A 22565-nucleotide genomic window follows, 5' to 3' on the forward strand; every position below is an offset into this window, starting at 1 on the left:
TGTGATGCAGTACTTTCTTCTTTTAACTAATTTTTCAAAGGCTCAGCACCAAGAAGAGACTGTTACTGCCAGAAATTTGCGCTTCCACAGGCGCATATGGGTGCCAACAGTTTTATATATATATATTGATATATTTATTTTTGCGATCTTAAATTATCAACATATGGCAAAAACAGCACAGAAACATTATATAATATAAATATAAGCTAAATAGTTAGCTAAAAAACGCTTTTTAATAATCAAAACATATTTATAGGGATGTACTGTAATAAATAGGGAGTAAATAGGGAGTAAACGCTTTTTCCGACAAGCGAAATTTATCATTATTACGCCCTAGCTCACCTGCACAAAGTTACGTCTATTTTTTTTATAAATTCAGGCGCACATGTGCGCTTATCAGGAGCATAGACTTCCTAAGGCAGTTATCCCAACTCTTCCGGAAGGTCCCGGAGTCTCCCGCATTGAAATAGCGGCTCCCTGACACCTGCAAATTAAACACAATCTCCCGGAAATAGCAGTACCAGAGAAAATCAAATGTGTGCCTGCACTTTTCATTTCTACCTCTAGATGTCACTGTTCCGCTATAGCTCAATGTAAATAGTTACTGCGTTCCTCTCTAGAGACTTTCCCCCCCCTTCCTGATCTCTACTCTAGTGCGGTACGAGACAGCAGCAGACCTGATATATATAGGTGAGATGTGCAGGCTCGACCCATACTCTTAAGAGGTCAGGTGGCCGTGGAGCAACCTGCCTGTTACAGAGGGGAGGGTGTCTTGTAATGGTGCGAGAAAGGTCATCTAAAAAATTATGTTTTCTAGTTCAGTTTTAAATTTCTGCCATGAACTGTACAAAGTGTGGATAACATTATATATATATATATATACACACATATATATATATAATTTGGTCAGGTAACAATTTAAAGGGACATTAAACCACTTTTTTCTGGGGGGGGGGGGGGGGGGTTGCGCAGTAGCTGGTGAAGCCACCTCCCTGAAATGAGTTTTTGCAGGTTGGGATGTCTGCTAAGGGCTCTTAAAGGGCTGGACTTTAAGAGTGTCATATGAAACACACACTGATTGGATGTTCATTGGAATTAAAAAAAAAATAATAAAGAGTTTATCGCATGTGGGCCGGTGTTCTAAAGTTAGTTGTCTACCGCGTAGGAATGTGACTACCGCGTCACTTCCGGTGACTTTAATCAGCTGCTGGAGGTTTGTGGCACTCACTGCTCATGCGCTAGAGGCCCAACCTCCTACAAACAGCTGTTTAAGGCAGAATAGCTGACAACTTACTTGAGAACATCGGTGTTGTAAAGTAAGTTGTGTACCGCGTAGGAATTGGCGCCTGATCGTTCTGTCCTTCTCTCCATAACATAGATTTTATTTTGCAATAGTTTTGAAATAGTTTTTACTTGCTGTATTTATTTCTTTTTTTTGCCGTTCTATACCTTTATAGCAATATCGCAAATTAGTCAACGCTGTACTGTGCTGTATTTTTGAGTTTTCTGAATGATCATTTCCTAAAGCCTCCAATATAATCCTCAGTCGTTTTTACCTCGTTATGAATTATCTTCTTGCTTCCACCAATGTCTAATGGAGGCTTTAGGAAATGATCACACAAAAATACAGCACGGTACAGCGTTTACTAATTTACGATATTGCTATAAAGGTATAGAACGGCGAAAAAGGAACTAAATACAGCAAGTAAAAACTATTTCAAAATGATTGCAAAATAAAATCTGTGTTATGGAGAGGACAGAGAGCGATCGGGCGGTAATTCCTACGCGGTAGACAACTTACTTTAGAACACCGGTGTTCTAAAGTAAGTTGTCAGCTATTCTGCCTTAAACAGCTGTTTGTAGGAGGTTGGGCCTCCAGTGAGCGCTGTTTATTGTGCCGTAAACATGCGCAGAGAGCGCCACAACCCTCCAGCAGCTGGCCACACGTCACCGGAAGTGACGCGGTAGTGAAATTCCAATGGTAGACATATTAATTTAAGACACCGGCATAACTTTCTAATATAGGCATTACTATAGACACTGATTTAACCCGTTTCAAGGACAGATGAGGCGGGGAAAAAAGGACACATACTTTTTTAATGGAAAAGATTACATTTATGGCACTCGATTAGCTAACGTTTACCATCACAGAGAGCTTATGTCAGAAATTAAGCAAATTGAATCAAAACATTACCAGATGACACAAGTACCCTAGCTCTCTGAGCAAGTGCTGTGTTTAAAATGATGGTGTACAGAGCATACTGAAGTACACTCTTAAAGCAGCTATAATACATGTACAGTATATTACAAAAATACTTATATTCAGAATAGAATCAGGATTCCACAGGCAATGTCGGCTATTTTTTTATGCTAAAGGTTTTTTTTTTTTTATAAACAATTTAATATATTATAGCAGATAAAAAGAACATTTGAAACACATTAAAGGAGCGGAAAAAAAAAATACAGCACTCCGTCCCTTTAAACTGATCTAAAACAGCGCCCGGAAATAATAACACCCTACATGACCCCTTATAGGAACTGTATTTCACTTTCTGTCTTCTTTAGAAAGTTTGCGAATAACAGCCCCATAGATTAAGATATACATTGGTTTTTCATCAACAAGCGCTGCCTTTTACAGTAGGTTTTATTCTAATATTGAAATCAATTCGCGAAACAGCACAGCTAATATCGCTACACCCATTCAAAGTCAAACACATGACAAAAAGTAACCACAGAGATACGGAAGTAGGCTAACGAGCTTTTAGCAGGAGACGCTCTATCCGTCGATCTCTGTGGTACAAGTCAAAACAGTCAGCGTTTGAATAAAGATGGCGGGAGTTATTAATGGCAGCGTTACAATGACATTGGATTCTACACAGGGGGATGATACGGAGACGCTGCTTGACAAGACCGGTGAGGATGATCCGCCCATGGTGTTCCTGTGCAGCAAGTGCAAGAGGCCACTGGGAGACACCTATGGATGGATGGGCAGTGACATGGAGGATCATACTATACTGCTGAAAGGTAGAGGAGAGGTTGCACAGAGGGGTCAGAATCATTATGTTGGTCCGATGTAGGAAAATTATAGGGGGTGGGACCATACCTCTGTAACCTACCCTAATGGTACATGCGCTATTAGACTACTATGTGTTTTAACATCTGCAAAGGGGTTAAACACTGGAGTCAAGCTATCAGACAGTTTAAAAATCCAAGTCAAGCTATCAGACACTTATTTGTTAGTACTTTCTTAAGACTATTAAAGGCTGTACCATACATATATGCTAATAAGAAATGTTTTAATGAATACCACAAGCATTTTTGTTGTAAATGTCACTCAAATGTAAAAAAAAAGTCATATTCCAGCATTTCTCTAAGCGTTAAAAACAAAATTCCCCATTGTGCCACTACATTTTCACCACAGCTAGTTCAAACAATGACCCTACTAAGATATCACAAAGTATGGAAACTTTTTAGTGTGGAATTTTAAAAATATAGGGCCCCAAACTTCCCTAAAATTGCAAAAATCATCACTTTCAAGCAATTTCACTTAGGGATAAAAGCAAAATCTCCCATTGTGCCACTACATTTTCACAATAGCTAGCTCACACAATGACCCCTCTACGATATCATAAATTTTGGAGAGTTTTTACTGTGGAATTTTAAAAATATTGGGCCCCAAATGTCGCTCGAATTGCATAAATTGGCCCTTTTCAGCAAATTCACTTAGGAATAAAAAAGAAATCTCCCATTGTTCCACTAAAATTTCACCACAGCTAGCTCACACAATGACCCCTCTACGGTATCACTAAGTTTGGACTATTTTTACTGTGGAATTTTAAAAATATTGGGCCCCAAATGTCCCTCAAATTGCAAAAATAGTCACTTTCCAAACATTTCACTTTGGGATAAAAAATAAATCTCCCATTGTTCCACTAAAATTTCACCACAGCTAGCTCACACAATGACCCCTCTACGGTATCACTAAGTTTGGACCATTTTTACTGTGGAATTTTAAAAATATTGGGCCCCAAATGTCCCTTGAATTTCATAAATCGGCCCTTTTCAGCAAATTCACTTAGGAATAAAAAAGAAATCTCCCATTGTTCCACTAAAATTTCACCACAGCTAGCTCACACAATGACCCTCTACGATATCACAAAGTTTGGAGACTTTTTACTGTGGAATTTTAAAAATATTGGGCCCCATATGTCCCTCGAATTGCATAAATAGGCCCTTTTCAGCAAATTAACTTAGGAATAAAAAATAAATCTCCCACTGTTCCACTAAAATTTCACCACAGCTAGCTCACACAATGACCCCTCTACGGTATCACTAAGTTTGGACTATTTTTACTGTGGAATTTTAAAAATATTGGGCCCCAAATGTCCCTCAAATTGCAAAAATAGTCACTTTCCAAAAATTTCACTTTGGGATAAAAAAGAAATCTCCCATTGTTCCACTAAAATTTCACCACAGCTAGCTCACACAATGACCCCTCTACGGTATCACTAAGTTTGGACTATTTTTACTGTGGAATTTTAAAAATATTGGGCCCCAAATGTCCCTCAAATTGCAAAAATAGTCACTTTCCAAAAATTTCACTTTGGGATAAAAAATAAATCTCCCATTGTTCCACTAAAATTTCACCACAGCTAGCTCACACAATGTCCCCTCTACGGTATCACTAAGTTTGGACCATTTTTACTGTGGAATTTTAAAAATATTGGGCCCCAAATGTCCCTTGAATTTCATAAATCGGCCCTTTTCAGCAAATTCACTTAGGAATAAAAAAGAAATCTCCCATTGTTCCACTAAAATTTCACCACAGCTAGCTCACACAATGACCCCTCTATGGTATCACTAAGTCTGGACTATTTTTTACTGTGGAATTTTAAAAATATTGGGCCCCAAATGTCCCTCAAATTGCAAAAATAGTCACTTTCCAAAAATTTTACTTTGGGATAAAAAAGAAATCTCCCATTGTTCCACTAAAATTTCACCACAGCTAGCTCACACAATGACCCCTCTACGATATCACAAAGTTTGGAGACTTTTTACAGTGGAATTTTAAAAATATTGGGACCCATATGTCACTCGAATTGCATAAATAGGCCCTTTTCAGCAAATTCACTTAGGAATAAAAAAGAAATCTCCCATTGTTCAACTAAAATTTCACCACAGCTAGCTCACACAATGACCCCTCTACGATATCACAAAGTTTGGAGACTTTTTACTGTGGAATTTTAAAAATATTGGGACCCATATGTCCCTCGAATTGCATAAATAGGCCCTTTTCAGCAAATTCACTTAGGAATAAAAAAGAAATCTCCCATTGTTCCACTAAAATTTCACCACAGCTAGCTCACACAATGACCCCTCTACAGTATCACTAAGTTTGGACCATTTTTACTGTGGAATTTTAAAAATATTGGGCCCCAAATGTCCCTTGAATTTCATAAATCGGCCCTTTTCAGCAAATTCACTTATGAAAAAAAATGAAATCTCCCATTGTTCCACTAAAATTTCACCACAGCTAGCTCACACAATGAGCCCTCTATGATATCACAAAGTTTGGAGACTTTTTACTGTGGAATTTTAAAAATATTGGGACCCATATGTCCCTCGAATTGCATAAATAGGCCCTTTTCAGCAAATTCATTTAGGGATAAAAAATAAATCTCCCATTGTTCCACTAAAATTTCACCACAGCTAGCTCACACAATGTCCCCTCTACGGTATCACAAAGTTTGGACCATTTTTACTGTGGAATTTTAAAAATATTGGGCCCCAAATGTCCCTTGAATTTCATAAATCGGCCCTTTTCAGCAAATTCACTTAGGAATAAAAAAGAAATCTCCCATTGTTCCACTAAAATTTCACCACAGCTAGCTCACACAATGACCCTCTACGATTTCACAAAGTTTGGAGACTTTTTACTGTGGAATTTTAAAAATATTGGGCCCCATATGTCCCTCGAATTGCATAAATAGGCCCTTTTCAGCAAATTAACTTAGGAATAAAAAAGAAATCTCCCATTGTTCCACTAAAATTTCAGCACAGCTAGCTCACACAATGACCCCTCTACGGTATCACTAAGTTTGGACTATTTTTACTGTGGAATTTTAAAAATATTGGGCCCCAAATGTCCCTCAAATTTCAAAAATAGGCACTTTCCAAAAATTTCACTTTGGGATAAAAAATAAATCTCCCATTGTTCCACTAAAATTTCACCACAGCTAGCTCACACAATGACCCCTCTACGGTATCACTAAGTTTGGACCATTTTTACTGTGGAATTTTAAAAATATTGGGCCCCAAATGTCCCTTGAATTTCATAAATCGGCCCTTTTCAGCAAATTCACTTAGGAATAAAAAAGAAATCTCCCATTGTTCCACTAAAATTTCACCACAGCTAGCTCACACAATGACCCCTCTATGGTATCACTAAGTCTGGACTATTTTTTACTGTGGAATTTTAAAAATATTGGGCCCCAAATGTCCCTCAAATTGCAAAAATAGTCACTTTCCAAAAATTTCACTTTGGGATAAAAAAGAAATCTCCCATTGTTCCACTAAAATTTCACCACAGCTAGCTCACACAATGACCCCTCTACGGTATCACTAAGTTTGGACCATTTTTACTGTGGAATTTTAAAAATATTGGGCCCCAAATGTCCCTTGAATTTCATAAATCGGCCCTTTTCAGCAAATTCACTTAGGAATAAAAAAGAAATCTCCCATTGTTCCACTAAAATTTCACCACAGCTAGCTCACACAATGACCCCTCTACGATATCACAAAGTTTGGAGACTTTTTACAGTGGAATTTTAAAAATATTGGGACCCATATGTCCCTCGAATTGCATAAATAGGCCCTTTTCAGCAAATTCACTTAGGAATAAAAAAGAAATCTCCCATTGTTCAACTAAAATTTCACCACAGCTAGCTCACACAATGACCCCTCTACGATATCACAAAGTTTGGAGACTTTTTACTGTGGAATTTTAAAAATATTGGGACCCATATGTCCCTCGAATTGCATAAATAGGCCCTTTTCAGCAAATTCACTTAGGAATAAAAAAGAAATCTCCCATTGTTCCACTAAAATTTCACCACAGCTAGCTCACACAATGACCCCTCTACAGTATCACTAAGTTTGGACCATTTTTACTGTGGAATTTTAAAAATATTGGGCCCCAAATGTCCCTTGAATTTCATAAATCGGCCCTTTTCAGCAAATTCACTTAAGAAAAAAATATGAAATCTCCCATTGTTCCACTAAAATTTCACCACAGCTAGCTCACACAATGAGCCCTCTATGATATCACAAAGTTTGGAGACTTTTTACTGTGGAATTTTAAAAATATTGGGACCCATATGTCCCTCGAATTGCATAAATAGGCCCTTTTCAGCAAATTCATTTAGGGATAAAAAAGAAATCTCCCATTGTTCCACTAAAACTTCACCACAGCTAGCTCACACAATGTCCCCTCTACGGTATCACAAAGTTTGGACCATTTTTACTGTGGAATTTTAAAAATATTGGGCCCCAAATGTCCCTTGAATTTCATAAATCGGCCCTTTTCAGCAAATTCACTTAGGAATAAAAAAGAAATCTCCCATTGTTCCACTAAAATTTCACCACAGCTAGCTCACACAATGACCCTCTACGATTTCACAAAGTTTGGAGACTTTTTACTGTGGAATTTTAAAAATATTGGGCCCCATATGTCCCTCGAATTGCATAAATAGGCCCTTTTCAGCAAATTAACTTAGGAATAAAAAAGAAATCTCCCGTTGTTCCACTAAAATTTCAGCACAGCTAGCTCACACAATGACCCCTCTACGGTATCACTAAGTTTGGACTATTTTTACTGTGGAATTTTAAAAATATTGGGCCCCAAATGTCCCTCAAATTTCAAAAATAGTCACTTTCCAAAAATTTCACTTTGGGATAAAAAATAAATCTCCCATTGTTCCACTAAAATTTCACCACAGCTAGCTCACACAATGACCCCTCTACGGTATCACTAAGTTTGGACCATTTTTACTGTGGAATTTTAAAAATATTGGGCCCCAAATGTCCCTTGAATTTCATAAATCGGCCCTTTTCAGCAAATTCACTTAGGAATAAAAAAGAAATCTCCCATTGTTCCACTAAAATTTCACCACAGCTAGCTCACACAATGACCCCTCTATGATATCACAAAGTTTGGAGACTTTTTACTGTGGAATTTTAAAAATATTGGGACCCATATGTCCCTCGAATTGCATAAATAGGCCCTTTTCAGCAAATTCACTTAGGAATAAAAAAGAAATTTCCCATTGTTCCACTAAAATTTCACCACAGCTAGCTCACACAATGACCCCTCTACGATATCACAAAGTGTGGAGACTTTTTACTGTGGAATTTTTAAAATATTGGGACCCATATGTCCCTCGAATGGCATAAATAGGCCCTTTTCAGCAAATTCACTTAGGAATAAAAAAGAAATCTCCCATTGTTCCACTAAAATTTCACCACAGCTAGCTCACACAATGACCCCTCTACAGTATCACTAAGTTTGGACCATTTTTACTGTGGAATTTTAAAAATATTGGGCCCCAAATGTCCCTTGAATTTCATAAATCGGCCCTTTTCAGCAAATTCACTTAAGAAAAAAAATTAAAACCTCCCATTGTTCCACTAAAATTTCACCACAGCTAGCTCACACAATGACCCCTCTATGATATCACAAAGTTTGGAGACTTTTTACTGTGGAATTTTAAAAATATTGGGACCCATATGTCCCTTGAATTTCATAAATCGGCCCTTTTCAGCAAATTCACTTAGGAATAAAAAAGAAATCTCCCATTGTTCCACTAAAATTTCACCACAGCTAGCTCACACAATGACCCCTCTACGGTATCACTAAGTTTGGACCATTTTTACTGTGGAATTTTAAAAATATTGGGCCCCAAATGTCCCTTGAATTTCATAAATCGGCCCTTTTCAGCAAATTCATTTAGGAATAAAAAAGAAATCTCCCATTGTTCCACTACAATTTCACCACAGCTAGCTCACACAATGACCACTCTACGGTATCATTAAGTTTGGACCATTTTTACTGTGGAATTTTAAAAATATTGGGCCCCAAATTTCCCTTGAATTTCATAAATCGGCCCTTTTCAGCAAATTCACTTAGGAATAAAAAAGAAATCTCCCGTTGTTCCACTAAAATTTCACCACAGCTAGCTCACACAATGACCCTCTACGATATCACAAAGTTTGGAGACTTTTTACTGTGGAATTTTAAAAATATTGGGCCCCATATGTCCCTTGAATTGCATAAATAGGCCCTTTTCAGCAAATTCACTTAGGAATAAAAAAGAAATCTCCCATTGTTCCACTAAAATTTCACCACAGCTAGCTCACACAATGACCCCTCTATGGTATCACTAAGTTTGGACCATTTTTACTTTGGAATTTTAAAAATATAGGGCCCCAAATGTCCCTTGAATTTCATAAATCGTCCCGTTTCAGCAAATTCACTTAGGAATAAAAAAGAAATCTCCCATTGTTCCACTAAAATTTCACCACAGCTAGCTCACACAATGAACCCTCTACAGTATCACTAAGTTTGGACTATTTTTACTGTGGAATTTTAAAAATATTGGGCCCCAAATGTCCCTCAAATTGCAAAAATAGTCACTTTCCAAAAATTTCACATTGGGATAAAAAAGAAATCTCCCATTGTTCCACTAAAATTTCACCACAGCTAGCTCACACAATGGCCCCTCTACGGTATCACTAAGTTTGGACTATTTTTACTGTGGAATTTTAAAAATATTGGGCCCCAAATGTCCCTCAAATTGCAAAAATAGTCACTTTCCAAAAATTTCACTTTGGGATAAAAAAGAAATCTCCCATTGTTCCACTAAAATTTCACCACAGCTAGCTCACACAATGACCCCTCTACGGTATCACTAAGTTTGGACCATTTTTACTGTGGAATTTTAAAAATATTGGGCCCCAAATGTCCCTTGAATTTCATAAATCGGCCCTTTTCAGCAAATTCACTTAGGAATAAAAAGGAAATCTCCCATTGTTCCACTAAAGTTTCCCCACAGCTAGCTCACACAATGACCCCTCTACGATATCACACATTTTGGAGAGTTTTAACTGTGGAATTTTAAAAATATAGGGCCCCAAATGTGCATTGAATTTCATAAATCGGCCCTTTTCAGCAAATTCACTTAGGAATAAAATAGAAATCTCCCATTGTTCCACTAAAATTTCACCACAGCTAGCTCACACAATGACCCCTCTACGGTATCACTAAGTTTGGACCATTTTTACTGTGGAATTTTAAAAATAGTGGGCCCCAAATGTCCCTTGAATTTCATAAATCGGCCCTTTTCAGCAAATTCACTTAAGAAAAAAAATGAAATCTCCCATTGTTCCACTAAAATTTCACCACAGCTAGCTCACACAATGACCCCTCTATGATATCACAAAGTTTGGAGACTTTTTACTGTGGAATTTTAAAAATATTGGGACCCATATGTCCCTCGAATTGCATAAATAGGCCCTTTTCAGCAAATTCACTTAGGGATAAAAAAGAAATCTCCCATTGTTCCACTAAAATTTCACCACAGCTAGCTCACACAATGACCCCTCTACGGTATCATTAAGTTTGGACCATTTTTACTGTGGAATTTTAAAAATATTGGGCCCCAAATTTCCCTTGAATTTCATAAATCGGCCCTTTTCAGCAAATTCACTTAGGAATAAAAAAGAAATCTCCCATTGTTCCACTAAAATTTCACCACAGCTAGCTCACACAATGACCCTCTACGATATCACAAAGTTTGGAGACTTTTTACTGTGGAATTTTAAAAATATTGGGCCCCATATGTCCCTTGAATTGCATAAATAGGCCCTTTTCAGCAAATTCACTTAGGAATAAAAAAGAAATCTCCCATTGTTCCACTAAAATTTCACCACAGCTAGCTCACACAATGACCCCTCTATGGTATCACTAAGTTTGGACCATTTTTACTTTGGAATTTTAAAAATATAGGGCCCCAAATGTCCCTTGAATTTCATAAATCGTCCCGTTTCAGCAAATTCACTTAGGAATAAAAAAGAAATCTCCCATTGTTCCACTAAAATTTCACCACAGCTAGCTCACACAATGAACCCTCTACAGTATCACTAAGTTTGGACTATTTTTACTGTGGAATTTTAAAAATATTGGGCCCCAAATGTCCCTCAAATTGCAAAAATAGTCACTTTCCAAAAATTTCACTTTGGGATAAAAAAGAAATCTCCCATTGTTCCACTAAAATTTCACCACAGCTAGCTCACACAATGACCCCTCTACGGTATCACTAAGTTTGGACCATTTTTACTGTGGAATTTTAAAAATATTGGGCCCCAAATGTCCCTTGAATTTCATAAATCGGCCCTTTTCAGCAAATTCACTTAGGAATAAAAAGGAAATCTCCCATTGTTCCACTAAAGTTTCCCCACAGCTAGCTCACACAATGACCCCTCTACGATATCACACATTTTGGAGAGTTTTTACTGTGGAATTTTAAAAATATAGGGCCCCAAATGTGCATTGAATTTCATAAATCGGCCCTTTTCAGCAAATTCACTTAGGAATAAAATAGAAATCTCCCATTGTTCCACTAAAATTTCACCACTGCTAGCTCACACAATGACCCCTCTACGATATCACAAAGTTTGGAGACTTTTTACTGTGGAATTTTAAAAATATTGGGCCCCAAATGTCCGTCAAATTGCAAAAATAGTCACTTTCCAAAAATTTCAATTTGGGATAAAAAATAAATCTCCCATTGTTCCACTAAAATTTCACCACAGCTAGCTCACACAATGACCCCTCTACAGTATCACTAAGTTTGGACCATTTTTACTGTGGAATTTTAAAAAAATTGGGCCCCAAATGTCCCTTGAATTTCATAAATTGGCCATTTTCAGCAAATTCACTTAGGAATAAAAATGAAATCTCCCATTGTTCCACTAAAATTTCACCACAGCTAGCTCACACAATGACCCCTCTACGATATCACAAAGTTTGGAGACTTTTTACTGTGGAATTTTAAAAATATTGGGACACATATGTCCCTCGAATTGCATAAATAGGCCCTTTTCAGCAAATTCACTTAGGAATAAAAAAGAAATCTCCCATTGTTCCACTAAAAATTCACCACAGCTAGCTCACACAATGACCCCTCTACAGTATCACTAAGTTTGGACCATTTTTACTGTGGAATTTTTAAAATATTGGGCCCCAAATGTCCCTTGAATTTCATAAATTGGCCATTTTCAGCAAATTCACTTAGGAATAAAAATGAAATCTCCCATTGTTCCACTAAAATTTCACCACAGCTAGCTCACACAATGACCCCTCTAAGGTATCACTAAGTTTGGACCATTTTTACTGTGGAATTTTAAAAAAATTGGGCCCCAAATGTCCCAATGACCCCTCTACGATATCACAAAGTTTGAAGACTTTTTACTGTGGAATTTTAAAAATATTGGGACACATATGTCCCTCGAATTGCATAAATAGGCCCTTTTCAGCAAATTCACTTTGGGATAAAAAAGAAATCTCCCATTGTTCCACTAAAATTTCACCACAGCTGGGGGCGGGTCCTAGAGGCTGACATGATCGGTCGCATTTTCATGGGCTCCTACCATATTATAAGCAATAAGCTGATAATATAATCTTCAGGCAATCCATTATATTGTTTGATACCTCTATTCGCATTACAAGCTATCAGTGCAAAATACTGAGACCATTATCTACAGTTTGCAAAGACCAGAAGCCTGCAAGTCGGATTGTTAGTACCAGCGGCAGAGAGGGGCCTACCGGACATATATCACGATCTCCCCCCCCCGGTTCCCCGGGTTAAAAAAGGAGCACACTGCTACAACCATGAAGGGATACTACACAAATCTCTTTAATCTGCTGGCAGAACTAGAAATTAAAGCTGTGAAGGAGTTCAACAATCTCATGGACACTATCAAAAATGGCGGCATGGAGGAAGATGCGGAACAACAGAGGGCTCAGGAGACTATTTCGGCAACACAGCTGGCAGAGCTTACAGACGCTAAACAGACTGCAACATCGCTTCCCAAGGCCTCAAGCTTGACCGCGGCACTAACAGGGCAAAATCCCCTAGCCTCAACTACAGAGAATATGACCCTGTTCATTTCGCTAAATCTCCACAGTATGGTGTCTTACAGGGAGCAACCACATTCGATGCATCTCATACACGTGGCCCTTGGTTGCGGGAGTGCGGCCGGCTCCTGCGGCTGGGGGGTGAGACATATCTGCGGGCTTCATCTGCCTTGCGGAAATATCGGATCAGAGTGGAGGAGATGGCGGCTTCTAGTCACGAGGAAAACATTACTACCCTTCATTTTTGTCTATGGCTGGGATCTCTGTGGCAGAGGGAATCGATGGCCACGCTTGGGGGTAGGATAGAGCTGGACTCTCGGTTTCATCCTTAAAAGATCTAGGGGAGCATTGGGTCAGCAAGATATGACTTTAACCCCTATTTAATATTCCTCCCCACAGGCAAAGTTTATGACATTGGTCTTATCAGAGACTATCCATACTCAATCCAAATAGCTCAAATTATTCTAGTAATATTATTCAACATTTATTATAGTTCAGGGTGCATGTTTGTTTGTTTTTAGATAACTGCTGGACTGTATAAATTATCATGTACCTGTTTAGGTGCTTTTTTCTTCTTGGTGTGTATATGTGAAGTATATTATAGCATCTCAATAATTTGCTCCACAAATTTAGGTTAACTCTCTGCACTCAGACATAATGAGGTCACATATAACGTCTGGCAGGGAAAGATTGTCACTACCTCCTCAGCGCACCTACTAAGAACGTGGCACAAATTCAGCTGAGCTCCCTACTTTAAACATAATACATGTGCCAGCTCCTGGAGCACGTTCTGTATTTTTCCTACTTAAGAATATTGGGGCCGCTTTTGGTATAGATAACATAAACCATGAGATGGATATGGATGATATAATGTCAGCTGCACATTGTTTTTCTCTTTTTTCTTTTTCTCTTTTTCTCCGCTTTCCTCTCTCCTTCATGAACACCTATTCCCACCCTATTTTCAGGGCTATATATACCAAAGAGTTGTACTCTACTATTTTTAGCAATCTATTTGTGTAGCTCCCAAAAACATAAGATTTTACACAATAATTACCTAAAATGGTAAATACCTAAGCGGTATTAATCCGCTTTTATGCACCCCCACACACAAGGCTGTCAAATAGTAATACCTCTCATAAATAAGTTTAATGAGGCTTATAAAGGACAGATATAAATTATCACTCTAATAGGCAGCAATGCATACTAAAGAGGTATAGGTATTTAGTTACATCATAAATTTAAAAAGAGGTATCAATATATTGTTGTTACATGGTAAAGTCTACATTAGTGTTAGAGACTATGTGAGTTAATTTACTGTATAAGATTTTATGTGTTATTTTCAGGTATGTCTGCTGGGTAAATTTTCTTTTTGTCTTTCAGTAGGAAATATGTATAACACTAGTATGCATAGGTTGTTTGCTGGGATCCCCCCAGATTTGAATTCTACAAATATGTTAACACAAGATATATGTTGTTTTATTGCATCACTAAGCCTGATTTACTGTTAGCGATAATGGGTATTCCTGTATTCTATAAGATTTTACATGTCACCCACAAGTATATTAGCTGGGTAAATTTTTCCTGTGTAGTAGAAAATGTGTAAAACCCTAGCATGTTTTTTTTTTTCTGTCGGTTATTGTGATCTTTACAAATCTGCATTCCACAATTATGTTGACGTAAATGTTTGATGTTTTCTAACATACCTCAATAAAAAAATTTGATTTAAAAAAAAAAATTTCACCACAGCTAGCTCACACAATGACCCCTCTAAGGTATCACTAAGTTTGGACCATTTTTACTGTGGAATTTTAAAAAAATTGGGCCCCAAATGTCCCTTGAATTTCATAAATCGGCCCTTTTCAGCAAATTCACTTAGGAATAAAAAAGAAATCTCCCATTGTTCCACTAAAATTTCACCACAGCTAGCTCACACAATGACCCCTCTACGGTATCACTAAGTTTGGACCATTTTTACTGTGGAATTTTAAAAATATTGGGCCCCAAATGTCCCTTGAATTTCATAAATCGGCCCTTTTCAGCAAATTCACTTAGGAATAAAAAAGAAATCTCCCATTGTTCCACTAAAATTTCACCACAGCTAGCTCACACAATGACCCCTCTATGATATCACAAAGTTTGGAGACTTTTTACTGTGGAATTTTAAAAATATTGGGACCCATATGTCCCTTGAATTTCATAAATCGGCCCTTTTCAGCAAATTCACTTAGGAATAAAAAAGAAATCTCCCATTGTTCCACTAAAATTTCACCACAGCTAGCTCACACAATGACCCCTCTACGGTATCACTAAGTTTGGACCATTTTTACTGTGGAATTTTAAAAATATTGGGCCCCAAATGTCCCTTGAATTTCATAAATCGGCCCTTTTCAGCAAATTCATTTAGGAATAAAAAAGAAATCTCCCGTTGTTCCACTAAAATTTCACCACAGCTAGCTCACACAATGACCCTCTACGATATCACAAAGTTTGGAGACTTTTTACTGTGGAATTTTAAAAATATTGGGCCCCATATGTCCCTTGAATTGCATAAATAGGCCCTTTTCAGCAAATTCACTTAGGAATAAAAAAGAAATCTCCCATTGTTCCACTAAAATTTCACCACAGCTAGCTCACACAATGACCCCTCTATGGTATCACTAAGTTTGGACCATTTTTACTTTGGAATTTTAAAAATATAGGGCCCCAAATGTCCCTTGAATTTCATAAATCGTCCCGTTTCAGCAAATTCACTTAGGAATAAAAAAGAAATCTCCCATTGTTCCACTAAAATTTCACCACAGCTAGCTCACACAATGAACCCTCTACAGTATCACTAAGTTTGGACTATTTTTACTGTGGAATTTTAAAAATATTGGGCCCCAAATGTCCCTCAAATTGCAAAAATAGTCACTTTCCAAAAATTTCACATTGGGATAAAAAAGAAATCTCCCATTGTTCCACTAAAATTTCACCACAGCTAGCTCACACAATGGCCCCTCTACGGTATCACTAAGTTTGGACTATTTTTACTGTGGAATTTTAAAAATATTGGGCCCCAAATGTCCCTCAAATTGCAAAAATAGTCACTTTCCAAAAATTTCACTTTGGGATAAAAAAGAAATCTCCCATTGTTCCACTAAAATTTCACCACAGCTAGCTCACACAATGACCCCTCTACGGTATCACTAAGTTTGGACCATTTTTACTGTGGAATTTTAAAAATATTGGGCCCCAAATGTCCCTTGAATTTCATAAATCGGCCCTTTTCAGCAAATTCACTTAGGAATAAAAAGGAAATCTCCCATTGTTCCACTAAAGTTTCCCCACAGCTAGCTCACACAATGACCCCTCTACGATATCACACATTTTGGAGAGTTTTAACTGTGGAATTTTAAAAATATAGGGCCCCAAATGTGCATTGAATTTCATAAATCGGCCCTTTTCAGCAAATTCACTTAGGAATAAAATAGAAATCTCCCATTGTTCCACTAAAATTTCACCACAGCTAGCTCACACAATGACCCCTCTACGGTATCACTAAGTTTGGACCATTTTTACTGTGGAATTTTAAAAATAGTGGGCCCCAAATGTCCCTTGAATTTCATAAATCGGCCCTTTTCAGCAAATTCACTTAAGAAAAAAAATGAAATCTCCCATTGTTCCACTAAAATTTCACCACAGCTAGCTCACACAATGACCCCTCTATGATATCACAAAGTTTGGAGACTTTTTACTGTGGAATTTTAAAAATATTGGGACCCATATGTCCCTCGAATTGCATAAATAGGCCCTTTTCAGCAAATTCACTTAGGGATAAAAAAGAAATCTCCCATTGTTCCACTAAAATTTCACCACAGCTAGCTCACACAATGACCCCTCTACGGTATCATTAAGTTTGGACCATTTTTACTGTGGAATTTTAAAAATATTGGGCCCCAAATTTCCCTTGAATTTCATAAATCGGCCCTTTTCAGCAAATTCACTTAGGAATAAAAAAGAAATCTCCCATTGTTCCACTAAAATTTCACCACAGCTAGCTCACACAATGACCCTCTACGATATCACAAAGTTTGGAGACTTTTTACTGTGGAATTTTAAAAATATTGGGCCCCATATGTCCCTTGAATTGCATAAATAGGCCCTTTTCAGCAAATTCACTTAGGAATAAAAAAGAAATCTCCCATTGTTCCACTAAAATTTCACCACAGCTAGCTCACACAATGAACCCTCTACAGTATCACTAAGTTTGGACTATTTTTACTGTGGAATTTTAAAAATATTGGGCCCCAAATGTCCCTCAAATTGCAAAAATAGTCACTTTCCAAAAATTTCACTTTGGGATAAAAAAGAAATCTCCCATTGTTCCACTAAAATTTCACCACAGCTAGCTCACACAATGACCCCTCTACGGTATCACTAAGTTTGGACCATTTTTACTGTGGAATTTTAAAAATATTGGGCCCCAAATGTCCCTTGAATTTCATAAATCGGCCCTTTTCAGCAAATTCACTTAGGAATAAAAAGGAAATCTCCCTTTGTTCCACTAAAGTTTCCCCACAGCTAGCTCACACAATGACCCCTCTACGATATCACACATTTTGGAGAGTTTTTACTGTGGAATTTTAAAAATATAGGGCCCCAAATGTGCATTGAATTTCATAAATCGGCCCTTTTCAGCAAATTCACTTAGGAATAAAATAGAAATCTCCCATTGTTCCACTAAAATTTCACCACTGCTAGCTCACACAATGACCCCTCTACGATATCACAAAGTTTGGAGACTTTTTACTGTGGAATTTTAAAAATATTGGGCCCCAAATGTCCGTCAAATTGCAAAAATAGTCACTTTCCAAAAATTTCAATTTGGGATAAAAAATAAATCTCCCATTGTTCCACTAAAATTTCACCACAGCTAGCTCACACAATGACCCCTCTACAGTATCACTAAGTTTGGACCATTTTTACTGTGGAATTTTAAAAAAATTGGGCCCCAAATGTCCCTTGAATTTCATAAATTGGCCATTTTCAGCAAATTCACTTAGGAATAAAAATGAAATCTCCCATTGTTCCACTAAAATTTCACCACAGCTAGCTCACACAATGACCCCTCTACGATATCACAAAGTTTGGAGACTTTTTACTGTGGAATTTTAAAAATATTGGGACACATATGTCCCTCGAATTGCATAAATAGGCCCTTTTCAGCAAATTCACTTAGGAATAAAAAAGAAATCTCCCATTGTTCCACTAAAAATTCACCACAGCTAGCTCACACAATGACCCCTCTACAGTATCACTAAGTTTGGACCATTTTTACTGTGGAATTTTTAAAATATTGGGCCCCAAATGTCCCTTGAATTTCATAAATTGGCCATTTTCAGCAAATTCACTTAGGAATAAAAATGAAATCTCCCATTGTTCCACTAAAATTTCACCACAGCTAGCTCACACAATGACCCCTCTAAGGTATCACTAAGTTTGGACCATTTTTACTGTGGAATTTTAAAAAAATTGGGCCCCAAATGTCCCAATGACCCCTCTACGATATCACAAAGTTTGAAGACTTTTTACTGTGGAATTTTAAAAATATTGGGACACATATGTCCCTCGAATTGCATAAATAGGCCCTTTTCAGCAAATTCACTTTGGGATAAAAAAGAAATCTCCCATTGTTCCACTAAAATTTCACCACAGCTGGGGGCGGGTCCTAGAGGCTGACATGATCGGTCGCATTTTCATGGGCTCCTACCATATTATAAGCAATAAGCTGATAATATAATCTTCAGGCAATCCATTATATTGTTTGATACCTCTATTCGCATTACAAGCTATCAGTGCAAAATACTGAGACCATTATCTACAGTTTGCAAAGACCAGAAGCCTGCAAGTCGGATTGTTAGTACCAGCGGCAGAGAGGGGCCTACCGGACATATATCACGATCTCCCCCCCCCGGTTCCCCGGGTTAAAAAAGGAGCACACTGCTACAACCATGAAGGGATACTACACAAATCTCTTTAATCTGCTGGCAGAACTAGAAATTAAAGCTGTGAAGGAGTTCAACAATCTCATGGACACTATCAAAAATGGCGGCATGGAGGAAGATGCGGAACAACAGAGGGCTCAGGAGACTATTTCGGCAACACAGCTGGCAGAGCTTACAGACGCTAAACAGACTGCAACATCGCTTCCCAAGGCCTCAAGCTTGACCGCGGCACTAACAGGGCAAAATCCCCTAGCCTCAACTACAGAGAATATGACCCTGTTCATTTCGCTAAATCTCCACAGTATGGTGTCTTACAGGGAGCAACCACATTCGATGCATCTCATACACGTGGCCCTTGGTTGCGGGAGTGCGGCCGGCTCCTGCGGCTGGGGGGTGAGACATATCTGCGGGCTTCATCTGCCTTGCGGAAATATCGGATCAGAGTGGAGGAGATGGCGGCTTCTAGTCACGAGGAAAACATTACTACCCTTCATTTTTGTCTATGGCTGGGATCTCTGTGGCAGAGGGAATCGATGGCCACGCTTGGGGGTAGGATAGAGCTGGACTCTCGGTTTCATCCTTAAAAGATCTAGGGGAGCATTGGGTCAGCAAGATATGACTTTAACCCCTATTTAATATTCCTCCCCACAGGCAAAGTTTATGACATTGGTCTTATCAGAGACTATCCATACTCAATCCAAATAGCTCAAATTATTCTAGTAATATTATTCAACATTTATTATAGTTCAGGGTGCATGTTTGTTTGTTTTTAGATAACTGCTGGACTGTATAAATTATCATGTACCTGTTTAGGTGCTTTTTTCTTCTTGGTGTGTATATGTGAAGTATATTATAGCATCTCAATAATTTGCTCCACAAATTTAGGTTAACTCTCTGCACTCAGACATAATGAGGTCACATATAACGTCTGGCAGGGAAAGATTGTCACTACCTCCTCAGCGCACCTACTAAGAACGTGGCACAAATTCAGCTGAGCTCCCTACTTTAAACATAATACATGTGCCAGCTCCTGGAGCACGTTCTGTATTTTTCCTACTTAAGAATATTGGGGCCGCTTTTGGTATAGATAACATAAACCATGAGATGGATATGGATGATATAATGTCAGCTGCACATTGTTTTTCTCTTTTTTCTTTTTCTCTTTTTCTCCGCTTTCCTCTCTCCTTCATGAACACCTATTCCCACCCTATTTTCAGGGCTATATATACCAAAGAGTTGTACTCTACTATTTTTAGCAATCTATTTGTGTAGCTCCCAAAAACATAAGATTTTACACAATAATTACCTAAAATGGTAAATACCTAAGCGGTATTAATCCGCTTTTATGCACCCCCACACACAAGGCTGTCAAATAGTAATACCTCTCATAAATAAGTTTAATGAGGCTTATAAAGGACAGATATAAATTATCACTCTAATAGGCAGCAATGCATACTAAAGAGGTATAGGTATTTAGTTACATCATAAATTTAAAAAGAGGTATCAATATATTGTTGTTACATGGTAAAGTCTACATTAGTGTTAGAGACTATGTGAGTTAATTTACTGTATAAGATTTTATGTGTTATTTTCAGGTATGTCTGCTGGGTAAATTTTCTTTTTGTCTTTCAGTAGGAAATATGTATAACACTAGTATGCATAGGTTGTTTGCTGGGATCCCCCCAGATTTGAATTCTACAAATATGTTAACACAAGATATATGTTGTTTTATTGCATCACTAAGCCTGATTTACTGTTAGCGATAATGGGTATTCCTGTATTCTATAAGATTTTACATGTCACCCACAAGTATATTAGCTGGGTAAATTTTTCCTGTGTAGTAGAAAATGTGTAAAACCCTAGCATGTTTTTTTTTTTCTGTCGGTTATTGTGATCTTTACAAATCTGCATTCCACAATTATGTTGACGTAAATGTTTGATGTTTTCTAACATACCTCAATAAAAAAATTTGATTTAAAAAAAAAAATTTCACCACAGCTAGCTCACACAATGACCCCTCTAAGGTATCACTAAGTTTGGACCATTTTTACTGTGGAATTTTAAAAAAATTGGGCCCCAAATGTCCCTTGAATTTCATAAATCGGCCCTTTTCAGCAAATTCACTTAGGAATAAAAAAGAAATCTCCCATTGTTCCACTAAAATTTCACCACAGCTAGCTCACACAATGACCCCTCTACGTATCACTAAGTTTGGACCATTTTTACTGTGGAATTTTAAAAAATATTGGGCCCCAAATGTCCCTTGAATTTCATAAATCGGCCCCTTTTCCCAATACATGTGCCAGCTCCTGGAGCACGTTCTGTATTTTTCCTACTTAAGAATATTGGGGCCGCTTTTGGTATAGATAACATAAACCATGAGATGGATATGGATGATATAATGTCAGCTGCACATTGTTTTTCTCTTTTTTCTTTTTCTCTTTTTCTCCGCTTTCCTCTCTCCTTCATGAACACCTATTCCCACCCTATTTTCAGGGCTATATATACCAAAGAGTTGTACTCTACTATTTTTAGCAATCTATTTGTGTAGCTCCCAAAAACATAAGATTTTACACAATAATTACCTAAAATGGTAAATACCTAAGCGGTATTAATCCGCTTTTATGCACCCCCACACACAAGGCTGTCAAATAGTAATACCTCTCATAAATAAGTTTAATGAGGCTTATAAAGGACAGATATAAATTATCACTCTAATAGGCAGCAATGCATACTAAAGAGGTATAGGTATTTAGTTACATCATAAATTTAAAAAGAGGTATCAATATATTGTTGTTACATGGTAAAGTCTACATTAGTGTTAGAGACTATGTGAGTTAATTTACTGTATAAGATTTTATGTGTTATTTTCAGGTATGTCTGCTGGGTAAATTTTCTTTTTGTCTTTCAGTAGGAAATATGTATAACACTAGTATGCATAGGTTGTTTGCTGGGATCCCCCCAGATTTGAATTCTACAAATATGTTAACACAAGATATATGTTGTTTTATTGCATCACTAAGCCTGATTTACTGTTAGCGATAATGGGTATTCCTGTATTCTATAAGATTTTACATGTCACCCACAAGTATATTAGCTGGGTAAATTTTTCCTGTGTAGTAGAAAATGTGTAAAACCCTAGCATGTTTTTTTTTTTCTGTCGGTTATTGTGATCTTTACAAATCTGCATTCCACAATTATGTTGACGTAAATGTTTGATGTTTTCTAACATACCTCAATAAAAAAATTTGATTTAAAAAAAAAAATTTCACCACAGCTAGCTCACACAATGACCCCTCTAAGGTATCACTAAGTTTGGACCATTTTTACTGTGGAATTTTAAAAAAATTGGGCCCCAAATGTCCCTTGAATTTCATAAATCGGCCCTT

The 22565-nt window shown here is 37.4% G+C and overlaps 1 protein-coding gene across 1 annotated transcript in view; it reads left to right on the top strand.

The window, feature by feature from the left end:
• Positions 1–2736: 2736 nt before the first annotated feature.
• MIS18A (MIS18 kinetochore protein A) overlaps positions 2737–22565 on the top strand; it is a 68814-nt gene continuing 48985 nt past the window's right edge. The window contains exon 1 of the mRNA XM_053705973.1: positions 2737–3024. Within this exon, the coding sequence (XP_053561948.1) occupies positions 2829–3024 (196 nt within the window). The 5' untranslated portion in view covers positions 2737–2828. The remainder of the gene's footprint in view (positions 3025–22565) is intronic.

The sequence above is a fragment of the Bombina bombina genome, chromosome 3 (genome assembly GCF_027579735.1).
Source record: "Bombina bombina isolate aBomBom1 chromosome 3, aBomBom1.pri, whole genome shotgun sequence".
Taxonomy (NCBI): Eukaryota; Metazoa; Chordata; class Amphibia; order Anura; family Bombinatoridae; genus Bombina; species Bombina bombina.